Below are 24142 nucleotides of genomic sequence, written 5' to 3'. Positions count from 1 at the left end.
AGCATTCTCCTAATACTCTTTCTAATGTTGACTATAAAAAGCAGTTCTCAATGCCCTGCTGATGGATGTAGCTGTGTATAAACTGTGTGCTTCTGTGTATGGGAGAGTTCTCATTCATGTCACTTCCTACAGAAAAGAAACAGATACAGCTTATCCTTTTGTTTGAATTGGGAGAGTCTCAAGTTTATTAAAGATGCCCAGTATCTTATTTGAAGAAAATTATGCTTATTTGAGAAATTTTTACTTAGTTTTTGATTATGGCTCTGTATCTGTAAATAGATGACAGAACAGATGGTGATAACTTTATAAGATCTGCAGCTAGTGTAATAGCCCTATACCTCTGATTTTCTGCCCAAATCCTGAGGGGTTAAAAAAAAACATTACAGCAACAGTGTTTATACTGTCCTGTTCTGTGTTTTTTTTTCTTTTTCCCAGACTTATCTTGCTATCATTTTAGCAATGAGTGTAAGCTTTCATTTTGACTAAAAATTAAGTTAGTTTGATGCATATTTAAAAATATGTAATTGTGTTGACTGTTAATGAGTTTTGGTTCCCAGAAAAACAATTTGTTGGTTCTTTTTTCATTCTTGTACATGATTTTCAGCTTCTTGAGTGTGGTAGTGATGCTTCTATTGCTTTCCTTTGACTTCTAATAAATTACAGAGACCATTGTCTTACTCTATGTGGAGCCTGTAGTGTTACAGTAAGATTTTAGATACCAGTCAGTGATGAGGATAGTAAAGAATGCATACAAATGTATTAATCTTTTAACTATTTTTAGGGAAACTTGAAGGGAAAAAAAAAAAAGCAGTTTTTCCTCTGACTTAGTATTTTAGATTGTATTTAATACAAAATTTATTTCAATCCCTTGTTTTCCTGTATGTCAGTTCTGTCTTTTGAATCTCAAATAAAATGGAAATAGAAGAGATTGTCACCTATCTTTTTTCAGAGATGCGTGCATTGTCAGCTCATATGTCCTCTCATGATGTATCCTGTTGTCATCCACAGTTCATTTGGAGTCAATGTGTAGTTGAAAACACAAGAGCTGAGGTGGCCTTTTGTTGGTGTTTATAACACATAGTATACAAATAAGCTTCAGATTACTACAAGTCAAATTGTTCTTCAGTTTCTCATGAGGAAGGATAGTAATGGAAAAATCTGATATAAAATGCCAGTATGTAAGGCAACCACAACAGGGTCGTGCTACAAGGGTTATGCTGTGCTGGCTGCAGCTGTTTTCCTAATTCTTATGCCTTCAATTCTGGTAGATGGTACTCCAGTAAACTTAATATTTCCATTTATTTCTCTGGGGAAATCTAGTCTCAATTTTATATTTGGCTTTGCCTGTGGTAAGTACCATCAACCATCACATGAGGAAACTTGTTTCACTGCTATCAAAGTAATTTTTAATGCTGTGATGTTGATTTCTAGATAATACAGTAATCCAGAATAGAAGTGTATATACTCTACTTTCTTGGTACTACACGAAATCAGAGGAAAGGATCTTAATACAAGAAAAAAAAAAAACTTATCTAATTGTTACAGCTCTTTTTTTTTTTTTTTTTTGTTTCTGTAGCTGTCAATAAGATCTATAAGATTAGGAGAGGTGGACCTTGGTAGGACACTGCCTATTCAGTTTGCTTATTTAGGAAAGAGGTTTATGCAAATCATGACAAATAGCTTAGGCAGATAGGCCTCTGCATGAGTGGTTTTGAAAGTTGTCATGTTAATTTGTTGAGTACTGAGGTAACTGCAGGGAACTGTAGTGCATGATGAGCACAGAAACTCAATGTTTTATAGAGGAACCTTTGCAAAATACTGTTGTTCTCATTTTGTAAGAGATGAAAAGGAATCTTGGGCTGAGGAAGCAAGCCTGCTAACATGTGTGTTGCTTTTATTTCCTTGCATAGGGCTGGACTCCATCACTTCATGATGCTGTTTAAAACATCAACCTTATTTTTTTGAAAAGCTCTTGTATTCAATAATTTTGTAGCTATGGATGAAGAATAAGAGGGATCCTTTAAGCAGTATTTTCAAACATGTTGGATTAATTCCTTAAGTTTTTGGTCATTCAGTTTCAAAAAAGAAAAAAACAAAACCGCAAAACCGTGGGTTTCTGGGTATGTGTTTTATCTTTATGCTCTTTGTTGAAGGTCAAGAACACAATCTGTTCCTTAGGAGTAGAGTTCTACCCACATTTTAAATATTCTTCTCTTTTTTCCATGTTATGAGCTCTGTAAATGTTAATTCTCAATATGATTCTGGTCTTTACTTACATACTCTCATTTTATTTAATCTCAGTGAGTCAGGGGAACAATATTTGCTTAAGCAGAGTGAAGAATCCCAAGAGAAAAGCTAGGCGGAGGTACAGGAAAGTACTGGGAAGGAGTATAGCATTTGGGATATTTGTTTTCTTAATAAACTTTTTTTCAGTTCTATTTTCACTGTCAATTGAAAATAAGGTATTTAGAAATTATGTGAGACTGTGCGTAAAGAGACTGTGTCTCTTTACTTAGACTGCATGCCCTGAAAGAATTAAATTGTAAATTCATGCTGCGAGCCTTGGAGAGCTTGAGGATTCAACATTCAAGAATGGGTCCCAGATAGTATCTTGAACAACAACTGTGAAGGCCCTCATATGGTGCTCAGACCTTGCAGTGTAAAAAAAAAAAAAAAAAAAAAAAGGCAGGATAGCAGCCTCATTAAAAGATAAAGCGTCTAGATGAACTTCTTATCATATTCTAAGAGATGATGTGTATTGCTCTCTTCTACAGAGCCCAGCACAACACCGGGAAGCACTCTTAAGAGCATCCTTTGGATGCAGAGGGACCTTATTGCTGGAAGCTTATTACTAAGTCTTCCCATTCCTCTGTTGATCAAATTTAATATTTGTTCTAGGAAGAGGAGTAAAAAGGTGGAAGAGGCAAGAGTTTTCTCTCTTGTTCTCAAAGTTTTCTGCCTTTTAAAGATGAGTCATAAGGGGAGGACTATTATAAAATGTCCTGTTTAGTGGTATCACCTGCATTCTCTCCTTTTATTATTTCCAGCTGTGCCTCTATATTGCATGTTGTTAGCTTTTTATTCTTTTCCTGAGTTCTTTGGTCTGTTATTCTTTGTGTGGTATGCTTGGTCCTTTCAGAATGTCTTTTCTTATCTTCCCCGTATCACTGCTATCTCATGTGTTACCCATTGCCAAAACACGTGGTGTCTACATCTGCTCTGACAACAGCAGGTTGGATGCAAGCAAGATTCCATACCCTTGTGTGAACATGAAGGCTGTTATAAATTTGCCACTTGAAATTTGTGCGTGAAGCAGCATGAAAGGGAAGTTAGCAGAATGCCAACTCATATCGGAAGAACTTTCACAGTCCCGGTAAAATTGCAAACTAAAGTGTTATGTGTGTTTAACAAGTAATTAACTTTTATATAATTACCTGTCTTTGAGGATTATCTGCATCACTTTATAAACTGAGAGAACTATACAAATTCCAAAACTGTCTGCTTCCACTTCAGAATTACCGGTTACATGGGCAATATTTGTGGTAATTAGTAACAAAAAGCATACAGAGTTTCAGAAAACACCTCGTGCAGTGGAGTTTCTCGGTATGAATCCTGTCTTACCAATATATTCTTGTTTGTGGGGGAAAAGCGTTATTTGTGTGTGAGTTTGCATGCACGCTATTTTTAGTGCCTTAAAAATAATTTTCCTCTAAATGAACTGAAAAGAAATAACATGCTTATGCTAATGAGGCATTGATTACAGCCACCCACGGTTCTACTTAATATTTTTCTCTATTGATTTTTGTTTGATTACTAACACTTAGAGCTGGTTTTCTGTTGGAAGTCTGCTATTTTTGGTGTATTGATATCTGCATTTCGCAAAGAGCCTGTCTGGCCAATGTGACTATCACATAATGAAAAAATTGTTACAACAAATGTTCATGTATTATGAATGACATGCTGTCAAATGTTATGTAAATACCTGAGGGCTCAATATAGTTTCTGCAGATACTAAGAATATACACGCGTTTTAAAAATACATATTTTTCCTTTGTGAACAGCTGGTCAGGTACCAGTTTTAAGCTGCTTTTCCCTCTGTTTAGAATGAGAACCCCTTGAGAATGAGTCACAGCAAATGGAAAGGAGGAATTTACTAGGTGGATATTGTTTAGATTGTAATATCTTGCAGATAGGATCAAACAATCCTTTTTCTTTCTTGTTTAGTTTTTCAGCAATGCTCTGTAGATAAAACAAATGCTGTTAACTCTTTGGCAAATGGCATCTGTTTTGTTTAGTTGCTCAATATGAAGATAGTTTAAGGGGGCTTCCTATATGAAATACAGCTATTGACTACTGAATAACTTTAATTTAAGCACCGACATTATAATAAATGCAATACATAAGTCATTTTACCCTATAGCAGATGGGTGCTTAAGTCTGGAAGAGAAGATCAATGGAACAATTTAGCTTTTTGTGTTGTTTCAGTGTAGAAAGACAGTCTGTTCCAGATCAAGAGAGGTCTGTTAAGAGTATTTAGGTTTTATTGTAGTAAAGCACAGTGTTACATAAGTTCACATCAAAAGAAGAAGTAGAAGTGCTATTACAAATTCATAGCAATTGTCGATTAGTCTGTTTTTAATAATTTTTCTTTTGCATGTAATCCTGTTTAATTAGATTATACTCTATCTGTTGTTTCAAGACTCCATAAACAGGAGTCTTATATACCAGCTGCTAGAGCAGGAGTTACTGTCTAAATGATATTCACAATGAGTATTTGGAAGGTTTACAATTATACCCTTGCTAATAAATTGTGCTATTTTCCCCAACAGTTTTAAGTGCTAATCTTCAGAAGGCATTTTAAAATTAGCTAAAATTCTGTCAAGAGATTTACAAAAATTGTTAGCATGAAGATAATTATGTCACAGTCCTTGGACTCCATCTCTGATTGTGTGCATAAATCAGAAAATGTCAGCTGTGTTTTCCCTTAATAATTATCCTTGCAGCAATATATTACAGTTTAGATTACTATTATAATGTTGCTTTAGGTTTATAAAACACAAGATAGTTATTCTAAAGTTTTCTACTGATGAAATATATCAGATTTCCAGAATAGCAAGTGTTTATTGGTGCTTACACTTTATTTATCAATAAGGTCAATATGGAAATAATCACTCTGCACTTTTTATACATAGACCTTTTTACGATCTAAAAGAGGTCAGATTTTTTATTACAACTTTTTAAAAAAGATGTCTGTTCTGCAGTATGGACAATATTTTCAGGAGAGCAAGCTGATACGTCCAGCCATGTGGTGTGTGAGGGGATTTTTATTAATTTTTATTTTTTGGAAATCTGTCATAGCTACCTTTGAGGAGGTAGATTGCAAACTGAAACATGGAGATAGCTATGTCTTCAGAATTTGGACCAGCACTCCAAAATCTAGGTACATTTAGCATACACATTTTAAAATTTGGCTGCATAAACAGTAGAAAATTAAGACACTGTACTCTGTAGGAACCTATTTCATGGATTATAAAGAAAAATGGGATAAAAATTTTGGTTTAGCATTAGCACCAATAGTAGACATAAACTTAACAGGTGAGAGCGATTCTAGCTTTTAAATGCTATATGTTCCTCATGAATTTTATACAGAGGTCATTTGGCAGTAAAAATGTAAGTTTTTTAAACATTTTTTTAATAAATGTTTGGAAAAAAAAAAAAGCTTCCAAAGAAAATTTCCTAAATTCTTGTGGAAGCAATGAATTTTAAGACTTCAGCAATCTTACTTACGTACAAACTTTTTTCATGGGGGAGAGAGAGGAAGAGGATATTTTAGGTAAGGTTTCTGATTTGGCAGCATATCTACTAGGATAAGAGATCTACTGAACTTCAGTGTCACAAGCTGCCTTAGAATAGGTCTTACACTGTTGTCAGATCAAACGATTTTATTTCTCAACTATCTAGAAATGTGTGCAAGACATTATCTGTAATACCAACACTTTTGAAAGTCTTAAGTGAAGTATTTCAGGATACAGCGGGATGTGGCTTAATGTGATCCCACTCTAGTTTGACTGGACGGAAGATTTACAGTTGATTTTGATGGAAATAGGACCACTTTTATCAGTACTGTATTGCGGAATCGGCAAATTTGGGTTTTGCTGTTCTCAAAACTATCTTAGCCCTTAGCAGACCAGATAGCGATGCTTTTGTGATTTAGGGAGATCCTCAGTGGTGATAACAGTTGATAGACCAGTTTTGCTTTTTGAGTGTTGCATTTGACCCACTAGACCAAATCAAGATTTTTTTTTCTAATGGCCAAGTCAAGTTTTTATTTAAAAAAAATATATATTTATAAATAATTTAAATTATTTATTTATAAAAGTCAGTTTTTATTTAAAACTAGTGACTCTCTATTTATATTTTCTAGTTATGTGAACTAGAGATAATGTGTTACTACACCTAGTGTCAAAGAGTAAAAGTCTTTTGAACTTGGTAGTTGCTGACTACGAAGTCATGTATATATATATATATATTTGTTACAGAAGCTTTGTTTATTAATTTTCCTTCTTCCTCATCTTCATATATTCATCCTTCATCAATTCATCCTTCTCATTTCTGATTGCATGCCTCACCAGTATGCTATGTATAATGCCACAGATACTTATGGATATCTAAGGTACATTGCCCTTTTTAACTAGTTATCACATAGTTTTATTTAAGATCTCATATGATAAATAAACCATTCATTTATATATCCAAACAGTTCCCTTGATATTTTGCTTCATTTAAAAACCTTAAAGTATTCTTTAAGAAGAAAACACAGGATTTATTTTTGTGTGGCTTTTTGATATGCATTGATAGTTTGATTTATAATGACCATGTCCCTAATCATATCTCTGCCTACTTATTTTTCATCCTGAACTTCTCAAAGGTGGTATTTAGTTTAGTGTCATACAACACTATAGATCTGCCAACAGCAAAAGCATACAGAGCAATATATAATTATTCAACCACAGAGTTAAAGTTTCTAGACCCTATCTATATCCACAGAAAATCACTTGGCCGTAAACCTCCAAAGCCATTGCTTGTGTTTTGATTTTTCTGCTTGAGCTTCTGCTAAAACAAACAAACAAACAAACAAAAAAAGCACCTGGGAGTTTAATTGCTCATTATACTTAAATCTACAAAGTATTATGGACCAAAACATTCTTTCCTGTGCAAGATGTATATACATATTAATCTAGATGTTGTACTAAAGTTTCATCACTTTGTAGATGTATTCTTCAGAGTATTCTCATGCTCAGTTTCATGCATATTGGTAGCCTTTCTCATAGGTTGGTGTTCTTTTAGAGGGTCTGGAGATGTAGTGCGCAACCTGATACTTAGAGCTGTGAAGAAGTACTATCTATAGACTATAAGCTATGCTTATATTTTGGTCTTTCAGACTTGTGTTCTCTTTTCATTGAGAGGATTGGATCCAATGTAAATTTTGGATTACTGCAGCTCTAACTGGAAAAGAGTAGGTATAATCAATAGTTGCTTATTCTCCTGTTCAACATGTATGCAGTAAGTGATGATATTGTATTATGAGGTTATCTTCCTTTAGGTGTTTGTATCTGCCTCTGTTTTTGGTAATTTTTTGCCCAATGGTTATAGGCTTTCCAGCTACTGCACCTTGGATGAGAGCTGTTTGGCTTAAAGTAGCTGAGAAAGATAGATGTGATATTGTCCAGAAACAATTGGCAGAAGTGCTAAAAGTAAGTTCATCTTCTTGCCAATTGAATTATTATAACACCTATTATTTGAGTCTTTAAAGCATGTTCTATTGTTTGTCCTGGATTATCTATTCATTGTTTTTTTCCACGTTCGGTTTGTTATTGAGAGGGAATTTTTGTGTAAGACAACAATGATCACAGCATTTTCTTTAGAAATGAGCCACCTTTGTTGCCCTTCAACTGACAACACAGTACATAGACAAAGAATAAATACCAGCTGAACAGAATTTGGTGACTTACTCATTTTAGGAGTTTCCACTTAGAGACCAACAATTATTTTCTGTTGTTGGTTTAGAGAGGATTTATTTCTGATTGATAAAATCGTGTGAGCTTTCGATCCTCTGTCATTCTCTACATAATGTATACTAAAACATCAAGAGAAATGAACTGCGTGATGGTCAGATTTTCCTGAACCTGTGCTGAGATGCTGGTGGCACAGGACTGTTAATAAATGGGCTTTCCTCTTACAGTGCTTGGAGCTTTATTCCAAACGATGTTTCCTTTGGTCTGTTTTCCAGGAGGATGTGAGGTTTGATTGTTTTCTTGCACAGATGCTTTCAGTTTAATACATATAAATCTGGAATTCTTTATTGTCAGTTTGTATTTCTTTCGTGTACGTGCTTGGAGCTGAAAGTCAATGCATGCTGATCTGAATAATGGAGTATTTAATTGTAGAACTGCCTTTCTTTTTTGTGTAATCCTTTTGAGTTTTTGAGTAGGATTTTGCCATACAAAGGGTATTTGATTGGAATAAAAAAACAAAGACAAATATTAGATTAGTCATGGGATAAGATTTACTACTACTTAAGACATTTATCACTTTAATAAGGGAAAGAAAATTGCAGAGTTCCAAATGTGGGTTTGTTTGTTTCTCCTGCTCGGAAATGTAATGCATTGTTAAAGTATTACAACTTTATGTTAAAGCATGTATGATTTTATTTAAAAATAACATTAATTGAACAAACTAAGGTATCTCGTTAGGCCATTTAGAAATATGTATTTTCTCTCCCATAATGCTCTTACAAGCGCTGCTACCTGAATATAATTATAAAAATAAAGAATCAATATACAAAAGAAATAATAGGTAACATTTACTATAACTCTTTCAGATATCAACTTGCAAATTGATTCAAATGTTAAAACCTAAAAAGCAGTATGACCACATAACAGTTCATATATTCTGTTTGAAGATACTGCATAAAGAGACTGACAATGGTTTCTTCATGGTTGTTAGCAATAGTAACCGTTCTGCTTGCAACTTGTTTCTTTTCAACCCATGTGGCAAAATGATGCCTCCCAGAGGTAAGTTTTGGTATTGGCGAAAGGTGCTGCAAAGAACAGGGGTACCTCAAAGACTCGTGCACTGGAGAAGCCTCAAGACGATATAAAATCCTACTGACGATGCAGGTGTTCAGAGAACTCTTGTTTGCTGGTATTTCACACTCACTTTACACAGATATAAATTTCTGCATTACCCAGCATCTGCTGAATCAATTTTACTGCCTATATGGGAGTAGGAGAAAAGCATTGGCACTCTGGAGTAATGGAACTAGTCACACATTTAATAATAAGTAACAGAACATAGGGAAGTTTTATTTCATTTATTGTTGCAAAATCGTTGGCTTCATATTACTTTTAGAAATACTGGCGAGCTCTAATCTGGAAAACATATCAAATCCTTGAGATATCCATAAGCAATTAATCTTTTCAGTTTCTGTTTTAAAACCTGTAGAGCTAATAAAGCTAGGTTTGTTATAACAACACTGCCTGTTTCATTGGAATAGAATTTATAACTTTTATTATTTTAAATACACATTTAGGTTTTAATTCTTGTGTGGGTGTAGTAGCTTTGTTGCCTTGTATACTGATAATGGAAAATTTTATTTTCCTTAAAAAAAATAATGAAGAAAGGAAGGAAAAAAGTGTAAATTCTGTACATTTCATTATGGAACATTTATAAGATGATTTCCATGACAACCATATAATAAGATTCATATTTACTTTGTTTCTGAGTTCTCAATGTCTTTTTAATGACTCCCGTGTAATTAAAACAGAATGCATAATTTGTGAGATTACATAATATATATCAGTTTTGTTTGCATGATGCTGAATAATGTCAATACGTGCACAATAAACTGTTTAAAAGCCTTACATGGATTCTTCCATTTGTTGCAGAACTGTGAGAAACTAGAAAATAATTTTGATGACATCAAGCACACGACTCTTAGTGAGCGAGGAGCACTTCGAGAAGCAATGAGGTAAGTCTGGGTCACCATAGCAACAGTCACAGATGTGGTAAAGAAAGAGTCATTCTTCATTATTGGGGGAACAAATGAGTTCATTGCCACCATTCAGCTCTATTCTCTAAGGTATTAATTTGTCAGTGGAGAGGCTTCCCTTGAGGCTGTACTTTGGTTTTGAAGCTGCATAAATGTTAAGCCTGACTGCACAGTAAAAAACGTAAATGTTTAATTTGTTATTTAAAATGCTTAAGGGGTGCCTTGCTTTATATTTATACTAAACTGTGAGTGAATGAAAATATTGTTCATCTAAATTCTGTAAGTGTTAAAGAAATTGTATAATGCTGTTTGAACAAACCTGTGTTTGCTTCTAAATTGGATTTGATTTTTATGTATGTAGTGGCCTGTGTACTCTGATTTTATCACCATATTTACATGATTTTGGTTTCCTTAATGGAATTTTAAAATGTATCGTGTATTTCATATATTGTGGAGATGTATATTTTGCTTAATATCCTCTTATCACTTCATGTAATGCTTATTGGATGGGGGTTAAAAGTAGTCAGTACACGAATCTTTTCCTAACACCATTACTTGCGCTGTAGAATATCTGGGAACAGGACTACAAAGAAACTCACCAGCTATAGTGCCTGAAAAAATGGAATGATCGGTGTGATAAAAGGAGGTGGAATTAGAGACAGGTTTTCTAAAATAACTTGCTAAATAAATTCAGAAAGAATGGTAATTTTAGGATTATCTTTGTATCAGAAAATCAGAGTAACCTATACTTTGAAAGGTTTTGAAAGACAGACAGCAAGGTGTAATGATGCACACATCACTTCATTTCTCTTGCCTAATGTCAAAGTAACTTCTTAAATTTGCATTTGCACAGTAAAAAATAAAAACAGCAAAAATATTGAGAAGAGTTTGAAAAACTAATTACACTCATTTGCTATGATTGTGTTCATAATTTCTTTACATTTATGGATGTGTGTGAATGACTTTATTTGCGTGACTCTGAATGACTTTATGTTCATGATGCTCGTGTCTCATGAACACTGCTATGAATAACTGTTTGTAAAGATGTTTTGCAATTGCAAATTTGAAATGCAACCTGCCTCTTTTAAAGCCTTACTTATTACCTCCAAATTATATTCTTTCCTTCCTGAAATATTCAGAAAATTATTTCAAATAAAGGTTTTAGGGAACATTTGGTGTGTGAAACTACTTTTAGTATTTTCAGCAAGCTGGGTTTCAAGTTGCTGGTCTCCTGTAACAACATTCCATGGATGGTTTGCGGCGTTTTGTGCTACATGACTCAGCACAGTTAATCTTTTAAAAACTTGGAAGCTGACAGCTATTTGGTGATAAACATTCACTAGCAAACAGATCTTTGGCATTTCAAAGGTCATGTATCTGTTACAAGGACTGTATACAAGATTCTTATGATTCTATGCATTGCATACAATAAAAAGCACTCTCCAAACTCATAAATTTGCATCTTGGCCATTTCTGGTAGCATACAAACCATTCTGAGAAATAGTCATTGATTAAGTGTGACAGATACTGTGCAGTGCTGGAATTCTCTTAATCGCAGGCAATGTTATATAGTTATATATATATATATATATATATAAAATTATATAGTTCTTTTTTTTCTTAGATATTTTTATGGAGGTAAAGAAAATACCTGACTTACTACATAAACACTGTACCGTGTTTTTACAGAATACTTGAGTAACACATAAAAGGTGCAAGAGATTAGAGGGGTGTATGTGTGTAGTTGCATGTTGTTGTTTTTTTCAAACATAAAAAGGCATTTATTTTAGGCTGTACAGTTCCTTTCAGCTGCTGCACTGTCACCACATATCCTCGATAGCTTCATTTTTCTGTTTGGATCCCAAGATAATCTGCAACATATTTAATTCTAGCAATATCTCTTTGACAGATGAAAGTTCACTCTGTTTTTCCGTCACCACAGTGGACGTTGGACCAAGTGTGGGAGAACGTAGGTTTTCTGGCATTGGTATTGAGATACCTTCTTCCTTTTTGCTGGGGAAGCATGTGGAGAGGTTTGCACATTGCACAGAGGCACTAAAATCATATGGGCATGAAAGCAACAACAAAAAATCCTAGTTGGATAGCTAAGCGGATGTATGTGGATCTCAGATGAGCCTTAAGTTGAGTGGGCAGTCTGCCCAAATCCTCACTGATTTCCCAGAGTAGTACTACTGGTCTGCCAGATGAGAGACACAATGAACATTTTTCCCCAGTGCTCCTGTTTGGAACTAGACCTTCCGTTTTAACTTTCTCTTTGAGAAAAATGGTCAATTTAATATGGGTTTCAGTACATTTGTAGTCTATGAATATCACTGTGCTCCACATAAACACTAATAACCAAGAAGGGTCTTGTTCTTTTCCAGCTCTTCAGAAACCGAACGATATACAAATTAAGGATTACTGGAAAATCATGTTTCTTGTTTATATATATAAAGAGTGTATGTGGTGTCTGTGTGTGTATGTGCAAAATAAACTTTCTGGAAGGTTTTGAAATGATTATAAAGCATATGAACTTTCTCTAGTTCTACTTTACATATTATTATAGACCTTGAATGAGATAATGAGATAAGCTAAGATAGTTTTATCATAAGAATTTGGTTTATAGTTGTTTGCATGTAAAATCATAAAGCATTCAATTCATTTCATGTTGTTCTTGTTTTGATGATATACTCTAAAATGTTTATTATATTTTAATGTAACTGTAAAGTTTGAGTGAACAATAAAAATAAATTATTTTTTTGAGCAGAGGTTTATGAATGGACAGTGTATTGCTTTACATGCCTTGAAAGTATATACTATAATATAATTAGGTGTTTTACGTAGTTGGCAGAAAAATAGAATAACTTGGCAGAAAAATAGCATATTATATATATAAACTTATAATATCAGGTTACATAAGTAAGAGCATTAAGCTTTTATTAAGCAGGGCTCAATTTGTACTTCATATATTAATCCTTGTAAAAAAAAAAAAAAAATCTGGATCCTGATCCTCAGTGAAGCTTCATTCTAGCAAATCAAAGGAGCTTTTAGATTGGTTTGGGTGCTACATGGAGATACGTGGCATAGGTAACTGTATGCTGACCCTGGTGTCATAGGAGGCTAACCCAGACTGTTGCTGTAACTGTGCCTCTGGGAATGTACAGTAAAGCAGTCCTGAGAACTTTTAGAACAAACAAGCAAACCCTGCCTCCAGTTGCTATAAAGTACGTTTTAGCAGAAATGTGGAGGAAATCCAAACCCAATCATTTAGTATATATTTAGAGGAAAAGAAGATGTAAATTAAGATTTAAGCTAGGTTTAACAAGGTGAAGGACAAATTTCAGAAAGCAACACATGGCAGGAAGGGAGTTTTTTTTCTTTTTTTTTTTTTTTTCTCTCCACTGAATCCATTTGTTTGCAGTATGTACAAACATACTGATAAGATCCTCCCAAGCCTCCCCTGCTCGAGGCTAAATGCCCCCAATGCTCTCAGCCTGCCCTCATGGGGCAGACGCCCCAGTTCCTCCATCACCTCAGTGCCCTTTGCAGGACTCACTCTGGTAAGGCCACGTCCCTGCCGTGGGGAGCCCGGCTCTGGGTGTCCCACCAGTGCTGGGCCGTGAGGAGGGATCACCTCCCTCGGCCTGCTGGTGATGCTTGGCCTGATGCAGCCCAGGGCACTGCTGGCCTTTGCTGTGAGGACACGTGGCTGGCTGGTGGTCAGCTTGTCCTCCGAGACCCCCAGGGCCTTTTCTTCAAAGCTGCTTGCCAGATGGTTGGCCTCTGCCTGTGCTGGTGCCTGGGCTTGTTCCTCCACAGGTGCAGGACTTAATTTATCTAATTTTCTTTGAACTTTTTGAGATTCCTTTTGGCTTATTTCTCCAAGCCTGTTGATGCCTCTCTGAACAGCAGCACAACCCTTTGGAGTATCAACTGTTCCTCACAATGTTCCAACATCTGCAGACATTCTGAGGGGTTACACCTTAGTGACAGGGAACTGAACTATGCACATACAGTATTGCATCTGAAATTATGGTCCGTTGCTTGTAAGCACTCTACTAATGATATGCTTTAGGCATATGTCTAGCATAGTTTTCATGAACTTGGTTGGTGTCAGACAAATGAAGCCAGAGCGAATCCTGTGAATCTGGCAATGCGGTTATTTACTTAGTGATGTGGTGGCTTATGGATGTGAGCAATCAGCTAGTAAGACTGGTGAGATGTTTTATACATGAATAGGTCTTACTTGTAGGTAAATACATCTACAGTCTGCCTTCTGAATGTTGGCCGAGTTGCGTGAAAGCTTTGCAAGTGAAAATTAAAGCTGAATATTTTTTCTATAGACTTTATGTTAATAAAGAAAGATTTCAACATATTTCATATTTCCAAGTAGGAAAGGAGAGAGAGAAAGTTTACTAGTCTGTTTGGACCAGTCTAGAAAGGCATCAAACTTCATTTGGAATTTTCTTTTGCATTCGCAAATTTGCATACTGTTTTGGATAATGTGAACATGGGAGTGAGACTTCAGCTATGATTTCCAGTTTGACAGAAGCAGTTTCTGTTAATGATATTCACTCTGTTGTCTTGACAACTGTGTAAGTTGGGGTTAGTAATAATCAAGCTGCTTTTAGTATGATCTAGACTCAGATGTATTTGACAAACAGTTTCGATGGCTGGGCAAAACCCAAGGAAATTATACTGTAAGAAGTTCCATGACTTCACAAGTGTTTGTGGGTTTACAGAATTATAGTAAGATTTTAAAAACTGTGGGCAAAAGTATGCAGTGCAAACTACAAAATGTCTAATAACCTGCTTGTTAGGGCTTCAAGTCCGTACTGTGCACAGTAAACATATCAGTGCTGTGTTTATCTGTACAATTCCTGAAAAATATTTTTTTTTGGTGGGGGAGAGGAGGGAAAAAAAAAAAAAAACACAAAAAAAATGAGCTAACACTTTTCTCACACTTCAGTGGACAGGAGCCTGTTTCTGCTTTTGAGCCATTTAGTTTTATAATTTAAGGAAAAAATTGGATAACAGTCAAAAATTTGCTTTTTAGCAAACTGCAGGAGATGTTGTCTGATGTTGGTACTGAAAGAGATTTTGAAAACCACTGTGGCAGATGGCTTACCACAAAGACTCCAAAGATGCCATGCAGTGGGTGCAGTGTCGTACCTTTCAGTGACTAACAGCTACTCATCTGCAAACTGTTAGAGCAGAAAATTGCATTAGAGAATCTTGAGTTCCCTCTATGGGTTCCCCCTTTGTTACTTTTTAAATGGAAGATTTTAAAATATTTCTTGGATTTGGTTTTTTTTTTTTTTTTTTTTTTTTTGCCCTGGATTGCTACTACTAGACTTATGAATACCTTTAGTTTCATCAGCTTGTACACTCGAAAAGGCATAGGTTCATCTTGAAAATAAAAAAAAAAAAAAAAAAGAAAAAAGTGTGGAGATAAATTGAGGAAGCTTGCTGATGGCCTTGTACAGCTTTCTGTAGGTTATTGATATTTTTATTTATTTATTTTTTATGTTCAGGGGCTGTGAATGATTTAATTGGAAGGTGCTTATACTATTTTAGATCATAAAAAAAAAGTCTGGGACATACTAGCTGGGCATGTTACAGCTTTGTCAAAGGATCACGGTGTTTTTATTCAAGCTGTTGAAGCTCATGCTGTTTTGTCTGTAAGTCATGAATTTAATCTCCACTGTAGCCAACCTACATGGCGTATCACATTCCACATGTGCTCAAGAAACTACTACAGTAACATCAGTTTTGTGTGGAGACAGAAACCAGTTTGCCTTTACCAATACTGCTTTAAATATTTGCTCTTGTTTTTTTGAAACGTTTATTGAAGTTCTCAAAATCCTCTAAAAACGTTATCTGTCTTCCCTCCTCTCCATCATGTCCTTTTGAAGTCACTGGGCTTTGTATTGCCATGGGCATCTCTGATGCTATTCTCCTTGGAGTTCAAGATAGAAAGCAGAGCTTGGACTGAGGATACAATAGTCCTTGTTCAAAACTGCATTATTATGTGGTTTGTGTCTTTGCATTGTTACGTTCATCATGGCCAGATCATAATTATCTTTTCTGATTATAGTGTGTTTAGAACACTTCAGTTTTACTGAGTATTAGTAGCTATGCTTACATTTTTCTTTTTGCTACTTCTCAGGAATCTTGACTTACGCTGTACCAGGTGTTGCAGTTCTGGAGATAAGAGTAAATCTCCATTTTCCTAGAAATGTTTTGTATATTGGGATGAGAGTGTTTCAGAGATTAAACTGGGTCCAACTCTGCCCCAAGATACTTAACTTTCATCAAAGTTAATCTGCCCTTCCTCTGTAGACTTCTGAACTTAAATCCTGTTTACTTACTTGAGGCTATTTGGGAGAGCAGGAAAAGATTTTCAGTAAAACAAGTAGATTCCGGTTGAACATTAAATTTAAATAGTAAGATCCTAATGTGTTGGATTTTTTTCAATAAATTAGTTGTGTAAGAAGTTGTGCAGTACTGCACATTTAGCTATTTGTCTACAGACTTTTGGAGAAACAATTTCCATTTGTGATTTTAAAGAGGCTTTACAGGAGAACCTCTTTTATTGAAGTTGCTGTTGAAAAAGTTGGTTGGCAGCCAGTTAAGCCCTGGACCACTTTAGGCACTACTGAGCCACATTGCTTGTTCGTATGTATATAGCCATTCTAGGGTATATTGTGCTAATAGAGAAATTGCCGTTTTAGGGATAAATTCCTTGACTGCCAAAATCATGGGCAAGGGCTGGTTAATACTACAGGAGAGGGGAGAACACTGCTGTTCAAGTAGATGCAGATGAAATCCCTGATTTTCCTTCTCTAATACAGGAAGCCATTTAACTAGCAGGAACTAGACAGCATAAATGGTTTTGCTCTTTTCAGGTTGAATTAGATATATTTCGTGAGTGTAAAACTGTACCTCCTTGTATTCCCTGCTTCTGTGATCAATTTTTATTATTTTATTCTACTTGGGCATGCTGGATGAGTGAAGACTTTACCCCTAAATTGGAAGGGCCTGAGTAATCTTTTGGTGCTGCTAAACATTTTGTTGTCCAATAGTGTAACAAAGTAATAACACACAAAATGTATTTTTCTTAATATTATAACTGGGAACAGAGCTCTGAAATGTAACTCTCTTAATATTTTCTCTTCTATCATGTTCGTTTAATTCTTGATGTAAGACAAGAATTCATTGCTCCTGTACTGAGTGTGTGAAACCACGAGTTGATAATGGTAGCTCAGTGTTTGCAAAATAAAGTGTCGTTCCTGTAGTGTGGTCCAATTACACAATAGTAAAGCAGGGATGTAACACAGCAATGCTGCTTTCCTATTTGTTTCAGTAAGTTTAGCACAGCGGGAGATGTGGCATTCTTCCAAGATAATGCGTCAAGTTTACAGTTGGCTGGAAGTGCAATGGAAGTTATTCTAAGACTTCACATGCTGGCTAATAACTCTGGTTGAATGTGTGAGATAACACCAAATACGTTTCATAAGACAACTATTTATTTGCAAGGATTTTATATCTTAATTTTGAGACACTATTGTATTCCAGAGATATTTGAACAAGCATCTCTGTATATGCTGCATTTACAGCATTGCAGTTTTAGTGATTGAGTGTAATTTCTGTATGGGTAGAGCTCACATACATTATTTCAAGGAACCTGCTGAATCTTATGAAGCCCAGAAATAACTTCTCCATTAATTTGGTCAAATGATGTAAATGCGTATCTAATGTTTTTGAGGAAAGATATATCTAAAATAACAACTGTAAAACAGTAGCATTTCTTTTTGAAGCTTATAGAGCTAGTAACATATCAGTAATTTGGCAGGTAGGGAGAAATCAGAGATGGCAAGGCATCTTTGTCAGTAGTGAGACCTGGGGGTTGGATAAGAATGTACAAGATTTTTTTGCTGTTTATATCATTTCAGTAATTTTGCCACCACTTTAAAGCCATTCTGCAAATAAATTTTTAAAATCCAATGTAGTAGACACCACTTGCACAAGGTCTGGCAGTAGACTACCACAACTCTTTCAAAGGTGTGTTAATATTCTTTTAAAATTTTGAATGAACCTTTCTCAGTAAAATGAATACATTAAAATAGCATAGGAGTAGCTCTATAAACTTCTTGTTATCTCTCAGCATGCTTCAAGTATGAGGTGGAACAACTACTATTTAAGGAGTATTAGAAAATAGTTCACAATTTTGGAGTTCATCTTCAGCATCATTAGCAGTCTCAGAACAGAGGTTAAGTGTATACTAAAAACAATTTTTTTTTTTTTTTTTTTTTTTTTGAGGGGGGAACCCCAGATACAGGATGTTATTTAGTTTTCAGAAGGTTATTGAACGCTGTCATAGGTGAAAATACCATCTGTACTGTGCCTGGCTATATTTTGTGATTATAAAGGTAAAATTCCTAATCCTAGGTATTTTGTATCCCCACTACTCATTTCTCAATCTGTCTTCTAAAAAAGAATATCTGACATATCAGAAATATTCTCTACGTTAGTAAGTTTAGGCTTACAGTAATTGCTGTGAGCTTCTAAAGCTTGCCAAAGATCTTTAGTTACATACATGCACTTTCCTGAAGCATTTCTGTATGCCTTTGGCAGCATTGATCTGGTAAATGGAAGGTTGTTTGTCATTGGCAGCATTTGTCTTTGCAGGAAGCGTGTTTGTTCCAACTGATTGGAGTTGTTTCAGCACTGACACCTGAAGAGTGTATAAAAGAAAATAAAGAACTGAGAAAATTCACAGAGTTTAGAGAAAGAAAAAAAAAATAATCCAACAGGCTTGGCAAATGCTCTTTCAGGCTGAAGTAGTGTCTGGTGTGTGGGGAAAAATGACCACTGATTTAGCAGAGTATCAAGGCTCTGTACAGAGCTAGCAATGCAAAGGTGACTGCAGACAGTTATTAACAGGACTGGAAGATGGGATCAGTACTAAGAGTATCCTTCAGTAATTCTTACCAGCATTAACAGCACATGCCAATTGCCCATGTAGCTAATATAGTGAGTTTGCTGGCTGCAAAAGTATGTTGTGAATGCAGTCTGGGTTTAAGGGTCCTTGTTCATCAGAATTGGCTCACACAGTGGTGAGTGGAGAAAGAGTGAGAGTTGAGTGGATGAGGGCACGTGCTTATTTGGCAAAGGATATATGTTGAATTCCTGGGCCTACTGTGGCAACGATCAGAGTGCCTTCCAGATGAATAATTGAGTATAGGGTGGTCAAAATTTTCCTCTCAGCAGTGACATAATTTGGCATAGCATGTGCCAATATTTAATGAAGAATACACACTTGGGACATTCCAAGCTGGCTTTATGCCCCTACAGCTGCTTTTAGAACTCTGAAAGCTTTATTTTGGATTGGGGAAAAAAACAACCAAACAAAAAACAACGATTAAAAACAAACACATCTGAACATCACCTGTCAGGGATTTTGGGGACAGTATCTTGTGGTAGCAATCACGAAAGGAGGATCAGTCAGAGATAAAGATCAAAACTACAGAGTGACAAAACATGCTTGTCCCTGGATATTCTGGATCAGAGTATCTGCTCGACACCTTGGTTTGCTTTGATGACTGACATTGACACTGAGATACTGCTGCCTTTTCAGTAACAAAATTCCAGCTAAACCACTGAGTCCGCGTATGTAACATGCTGTGATTTTTTTCACCTGTTTCCTTATGGACAAACGTATACTGAGAGAACAAGGTGTAACAGTATGAGTTTCTGATGCTATGTAAACGGGCCTGTAAAAAAGCAGGAGAATGTAAAAAGCAAGAGAAATACCCAGTTTATTGAGGATATTTCTATCTTTCATCCAAGTTCTCATACCTGCTACTGTGCCAAGCAGATTGACTGGAAGGATTAAACTGTATTTTGTTTATTGTTACCAAGCAGTGATAAGTTACCTCCTTAAATTCCATAATTCAGTGTTTTCCAGAGGTTCAATTGTTATTGCAATGAATTTTCACCAGTAAATTTGTAAGCATTTCCATGCATCGCGTGGCAGCATGTCATCTTTCAGCGTGGAACTCTTTTTGTGGTAATAGTGCAGCATAATAACATGGAGCATTCAGCAGGTGAAAGGACAGCGCCTCTCAGGTAAAGTTGGAATTATTTATGAAAACATAGCCTCTATTATTATTGTCCTCCTAAATATGCAACTTAGTGCTGTATATTTGCACTTAAATTGTCATTTAGGAATTAATGTGGAAAATGAATAGCAGAAAGCAAACGTTCAGCAATTTTATGCTGCTTCCTGGCTGCAGTTAGAACAATGGGTCAAAGGCACTAAATATAATCTGCTAATTTGCTCATTTTATTTTTTCCTTTTGAATTCTTCCAGTCAATGGATAATGGTCAGTTAATAGAATTAAATCTATTGCTTCATTATTTTTTTTTTTCATTTTAAAGGAGGGAGAAGGATTTTTCTCATCATCTTCACTGATTGCCAAGTTATTTGTATGTAGGGAGAAGATTCTTTTTGTATAATCAATCTGCTGCTACCCATTTTACTGCCAAGCATTCCTTCTCTATGGTAGCGTAATGTTACCTAGGGAACAGCTTAAAGCTGACACATACAGTGGTGCCACAAATTAATTTCACAGTTATCAGGATATAGGGTGATAACAACAACATGAGCTACTGTGAAATTACCATTGTTCCCATTGAGTTACAGTGTAATTATTACTTTTGTGGCAACTATGCAAATAACTCATGTCACCACTGTAGGATGGGATGTGCTTTCCTTTCTCTGATTCAGTACTTTGTGCTTCAGAGACATCTTTATGTACTATAAACTAGAGCTGTGCTTTGAATTGAAATCTAAATGTGGTTATGTCTTGCAAAACAAAAACAAAACAACAACAAAAATCATAAAAAAAAAAAACAAACACAAGCAAGTTAAAAAAAGAAAAAACAAACAACCCTAACACTTAAGAGACAAAACCAAAAAAAATCCTCTGCTGTCTGTCCATTATCAGCTGGAATCATAGCTGCATATGTGTGCTAATTTAACAAAGTAACAATCAAGCTGTTATTTTTCCATTATTTCCAGCATGAAATTGGGAATCTTCCTTCAAGAAGGGAGCTTTGGGATAGTTACTTTTATTAAGGGACAATTTCAGGTTTCACTGCTGCCACTTTATGGCAGCTGTTTGATGGAAGGGGACAGGGAAAGAAATTTGATTACATTATATATTCTTATATCAATAGGCAGGAAAAAATACCGTTCCCAATATATAAGAAAAAACAATAACAACCTGCAGCTGCTGAAGCTTAATTATGGCAGAAAACAAGGTCATGTAATGTGGTGAAGTGGGCACGGGTGCTCCTTGTATCACTTAAAACCAGAATTAAGTATGCTTTGGGGGACTGCAGGTTAGGAAGGTAAGTTCAGTGATTATTTTTCCTCCTCTTCTTCATTAGATTGGTATTTTCAAATGTTTCTACAGGGAGTTAAGATGTGCAACTTGCAGTTGTGTATGAATAGCTCACCTTAAACTCCTTTTAAAATTGCCATTTTAAATAAGTGGCTGATGACCAGATTTTCAAAATTGCTGAGAAACTAAGAGCTTTAAATATTTAAATCCTAAGGAGGAAGAAAGAAAATTTTGAGACAAATCATTTAGAAAAATATCATAGATACCATTACATGGGAAGAATAAGCAAATGAGACCTAATTAAATAGGTCTGTAACAAGCAAAAATCTGTATGCATATGGTAATTCAGAATTATCAAAATTATGAGTGCAAGATAAATTTCACTGAAGGACAAGATTTTTGATGATGAGTCTTCCTTCTATTTTATATTTTAATGAAAATTCATTGAAAAATAACCCTAATGGAATGATGAACTCCTTTTTTTTTTTTTTTTAGTATCTTATTTTATAGTAAATGAAATTGGAGAAAATGTTTTCTCATTTTAGTTGTAACTTTTCAAAGATTCTTTTGCAGAAAATGTTTCTTTAATTAAATTCAAAGTATTTTTTAAAATTGCAGATAGCTTGCAAACTGAATCTGTTTCCCAGTTCTTGCTATATTGCACCAACAGAAATATAGAACAGCTTGATAAGCTTGTTTGTGAGAATTGACTTGTGGAGGGATAAATATGAACAATGTTCTGAAGGAACTGTCTGTGTCCATGAGCATTTCTAAAATGTGCATCAGTACTACATCACCAAGATTTGAGCTGCAGAGATATTGCAAGTTTGTCTGAAATACAACAGTTGCACCTTTGCTCTTGCATGGACGAGCTACCTTTTTTTTTTTTTTCTTGAAGTTGTGAATAGAATAATAGTGAAGCTAGTGTAGTAGAGATAACATCCAAATGATGATGGAATGTGAAAAAACATTCTGGGTGTCAGACTTCCGATATATGTTATCAATGTTTTTTCAAAATAATAATTTTTCTGATGCCATTTCTTTAAAGCAAATGAAAAACAGATGTGATTACAAAATTACAAAACAATGTGTTGTTCTGCATCAAAATACTTCTTTTTTTTTTTTTTTTAAACTTGGAATACATAAACTGATAAGGTCACTTCCATGAAGTTCCCACCAATCTGTTTTTCTGAATTGCTGTACCTGAAGGAGAATCATTTAAAGCAATAGTTGGGGTATTTTCCAGTAGTCTGTTACTTGTACACCCATCTCTAGGAAAGAAGCATTCCAGTTTCTCTTTGTCTTGATGTTTTTTTTTTCTTTGGGTCAACACAACCTGCTGAGATTTTTCACTGATGTAATACACCAGTACCACATGCATATAAACCCCACAATTGATGGTCAAGGGAGGAAGTAGTCACAAGATAAATAAACCTTATGTTCTGGCTCATTTATTATCCATGTGATGAATAATGGTGAAAAAGTGTATGGTAATTAACAGACTGGCTTCATGGAATGACTCCTGTTTATCATATGTTTGTCACTCTCTTTAAAGGTTTGCTGACAAGTATATTTATTGCAGTGTGAGGAGGTTGCTAATTAATATGGATATTAGCAAGACTTCATGAGAGTACTCTAAAAAAAACTGTATTTTAAATATTCCTTCCTTTTACTCTCCCCTCGTATCGCTTCTAGTTATTCAAGAGCCAAGCCGATATTTATTGCCACAGTATTGCTCAGGTATGGTGATGTTTAACCCATATAAGTTTCATTTGGAAGAAACAGCTTGGTCTGATTAAGAGTTTCTGGAAAATCTGCTGCAGTCCTTGCATGCTGTTCTTAAGAGTCAGCCTTGTGGAAGCAAGTCGTTAAAGGTTTAGAGCCGCCAGAGGTGCTCATTGTCCCAGTTTTGGAAGGAGTAGGGGGAGGTCAGGGTTGCTGTTGTACTGTGGGGAACTTTCACTGCTGCTAGAAATGAGCAAGAAGCTCAAACGGTTTCTACAGATCAAATGTCTTTCATACACCTGGTGACCCAAACAAACAGTTTTGCTCGGATGTATGTGTTCTGTAATGAGAGGTGTGTATTTTTTTTTAATAAAAGTAAATATAATAAAGCTGTTTTTTTGATGAATCTGAAATTGAAAAGTATGATAGACTGTTTCATTAATACATAAACTGAATGCATCTCCAAAACTGATATCGTAAAGTGCCTGGCAATCTGTACAGCAATGATTAAAAATAATTTGCTTGCAAAGTAGAGGAGGCATTACTTTAATTATTTTATTGCTTTTGGTGTGATTTATTTATGGTTTTGTAGGTTTACTGGACTAATAATGATAATTCTGTGCAGCATGTGACATGTCTGTTGTTTTAAAACAGCATGGAAGGCTTGGTCTCTTGCTAATTTTCAAGTAAGGTAGTTTCAGTTTCTCATTTTTTTCTGATGTGTTTCTAATATCTCCCCTCCCACCTGATGACCAGTTTCAGATACCTTGATGGTGAAACAGGAGGGAAAAGTAGGCTTTTCTTGGGGGGGGAGGAGGGGAGAGGTTGGTGGTGTTAACCAGATAAGAATAACAGCTTCCGCATTTAAGATGAAGCACTTTTATTCGGTTCAATTTTGCTAAGGTATTGTACTCCTACTTACCTAGTTTTGTTACCTAGTTTTGTTCTCTTTTGT

General features: G+C 35.3%; 1 protein-coding gene across 2 annotated transcripts in view; it reads left to right on the top strand.

Moving 5' to 3' along the window:
• DPYD (dihydropyrimidine dehydrogenase) overlaps positions 1-24142 on the top strand; it is a 353894-nt gene that overhangs the window by 47720 nt on the left and 282032 nt on the right. For both annotated transcript variants that reach the window (XM_038182862.2, XM_038182863.2), the window contains one exon: positions 9948-10030. In XM_038182862.2, coding sequence (XP_038038790.2) covers positions 10026-10030 — 5 coding nt within the window. In that variant the 5' untranslated portion in view covers positions 9948-10025. The remainder of the gene's footprint in view (positions 1-9947; positions 10031-24142) is intronic.

Source organism: Anas platyrhynchos, chromosome 8, assembly GCF_047663525.1.
Source record: "Anas platyrhynchos isolate ZD024472 breed Pekin duck chromosome 8, IASCAAS_PekinDuck_T2T, whole genome shotgun sequence".
NCBI lineage: Eukaryota > Metazoa > Chordata > Aves > Anseriformes > Anatidae > Anas > Anas platyrhynchos.
Note: the sequence above shows the minus strand (reverse complement) of the source record. Positions and strands in the feature narration are given on the sequence as shown.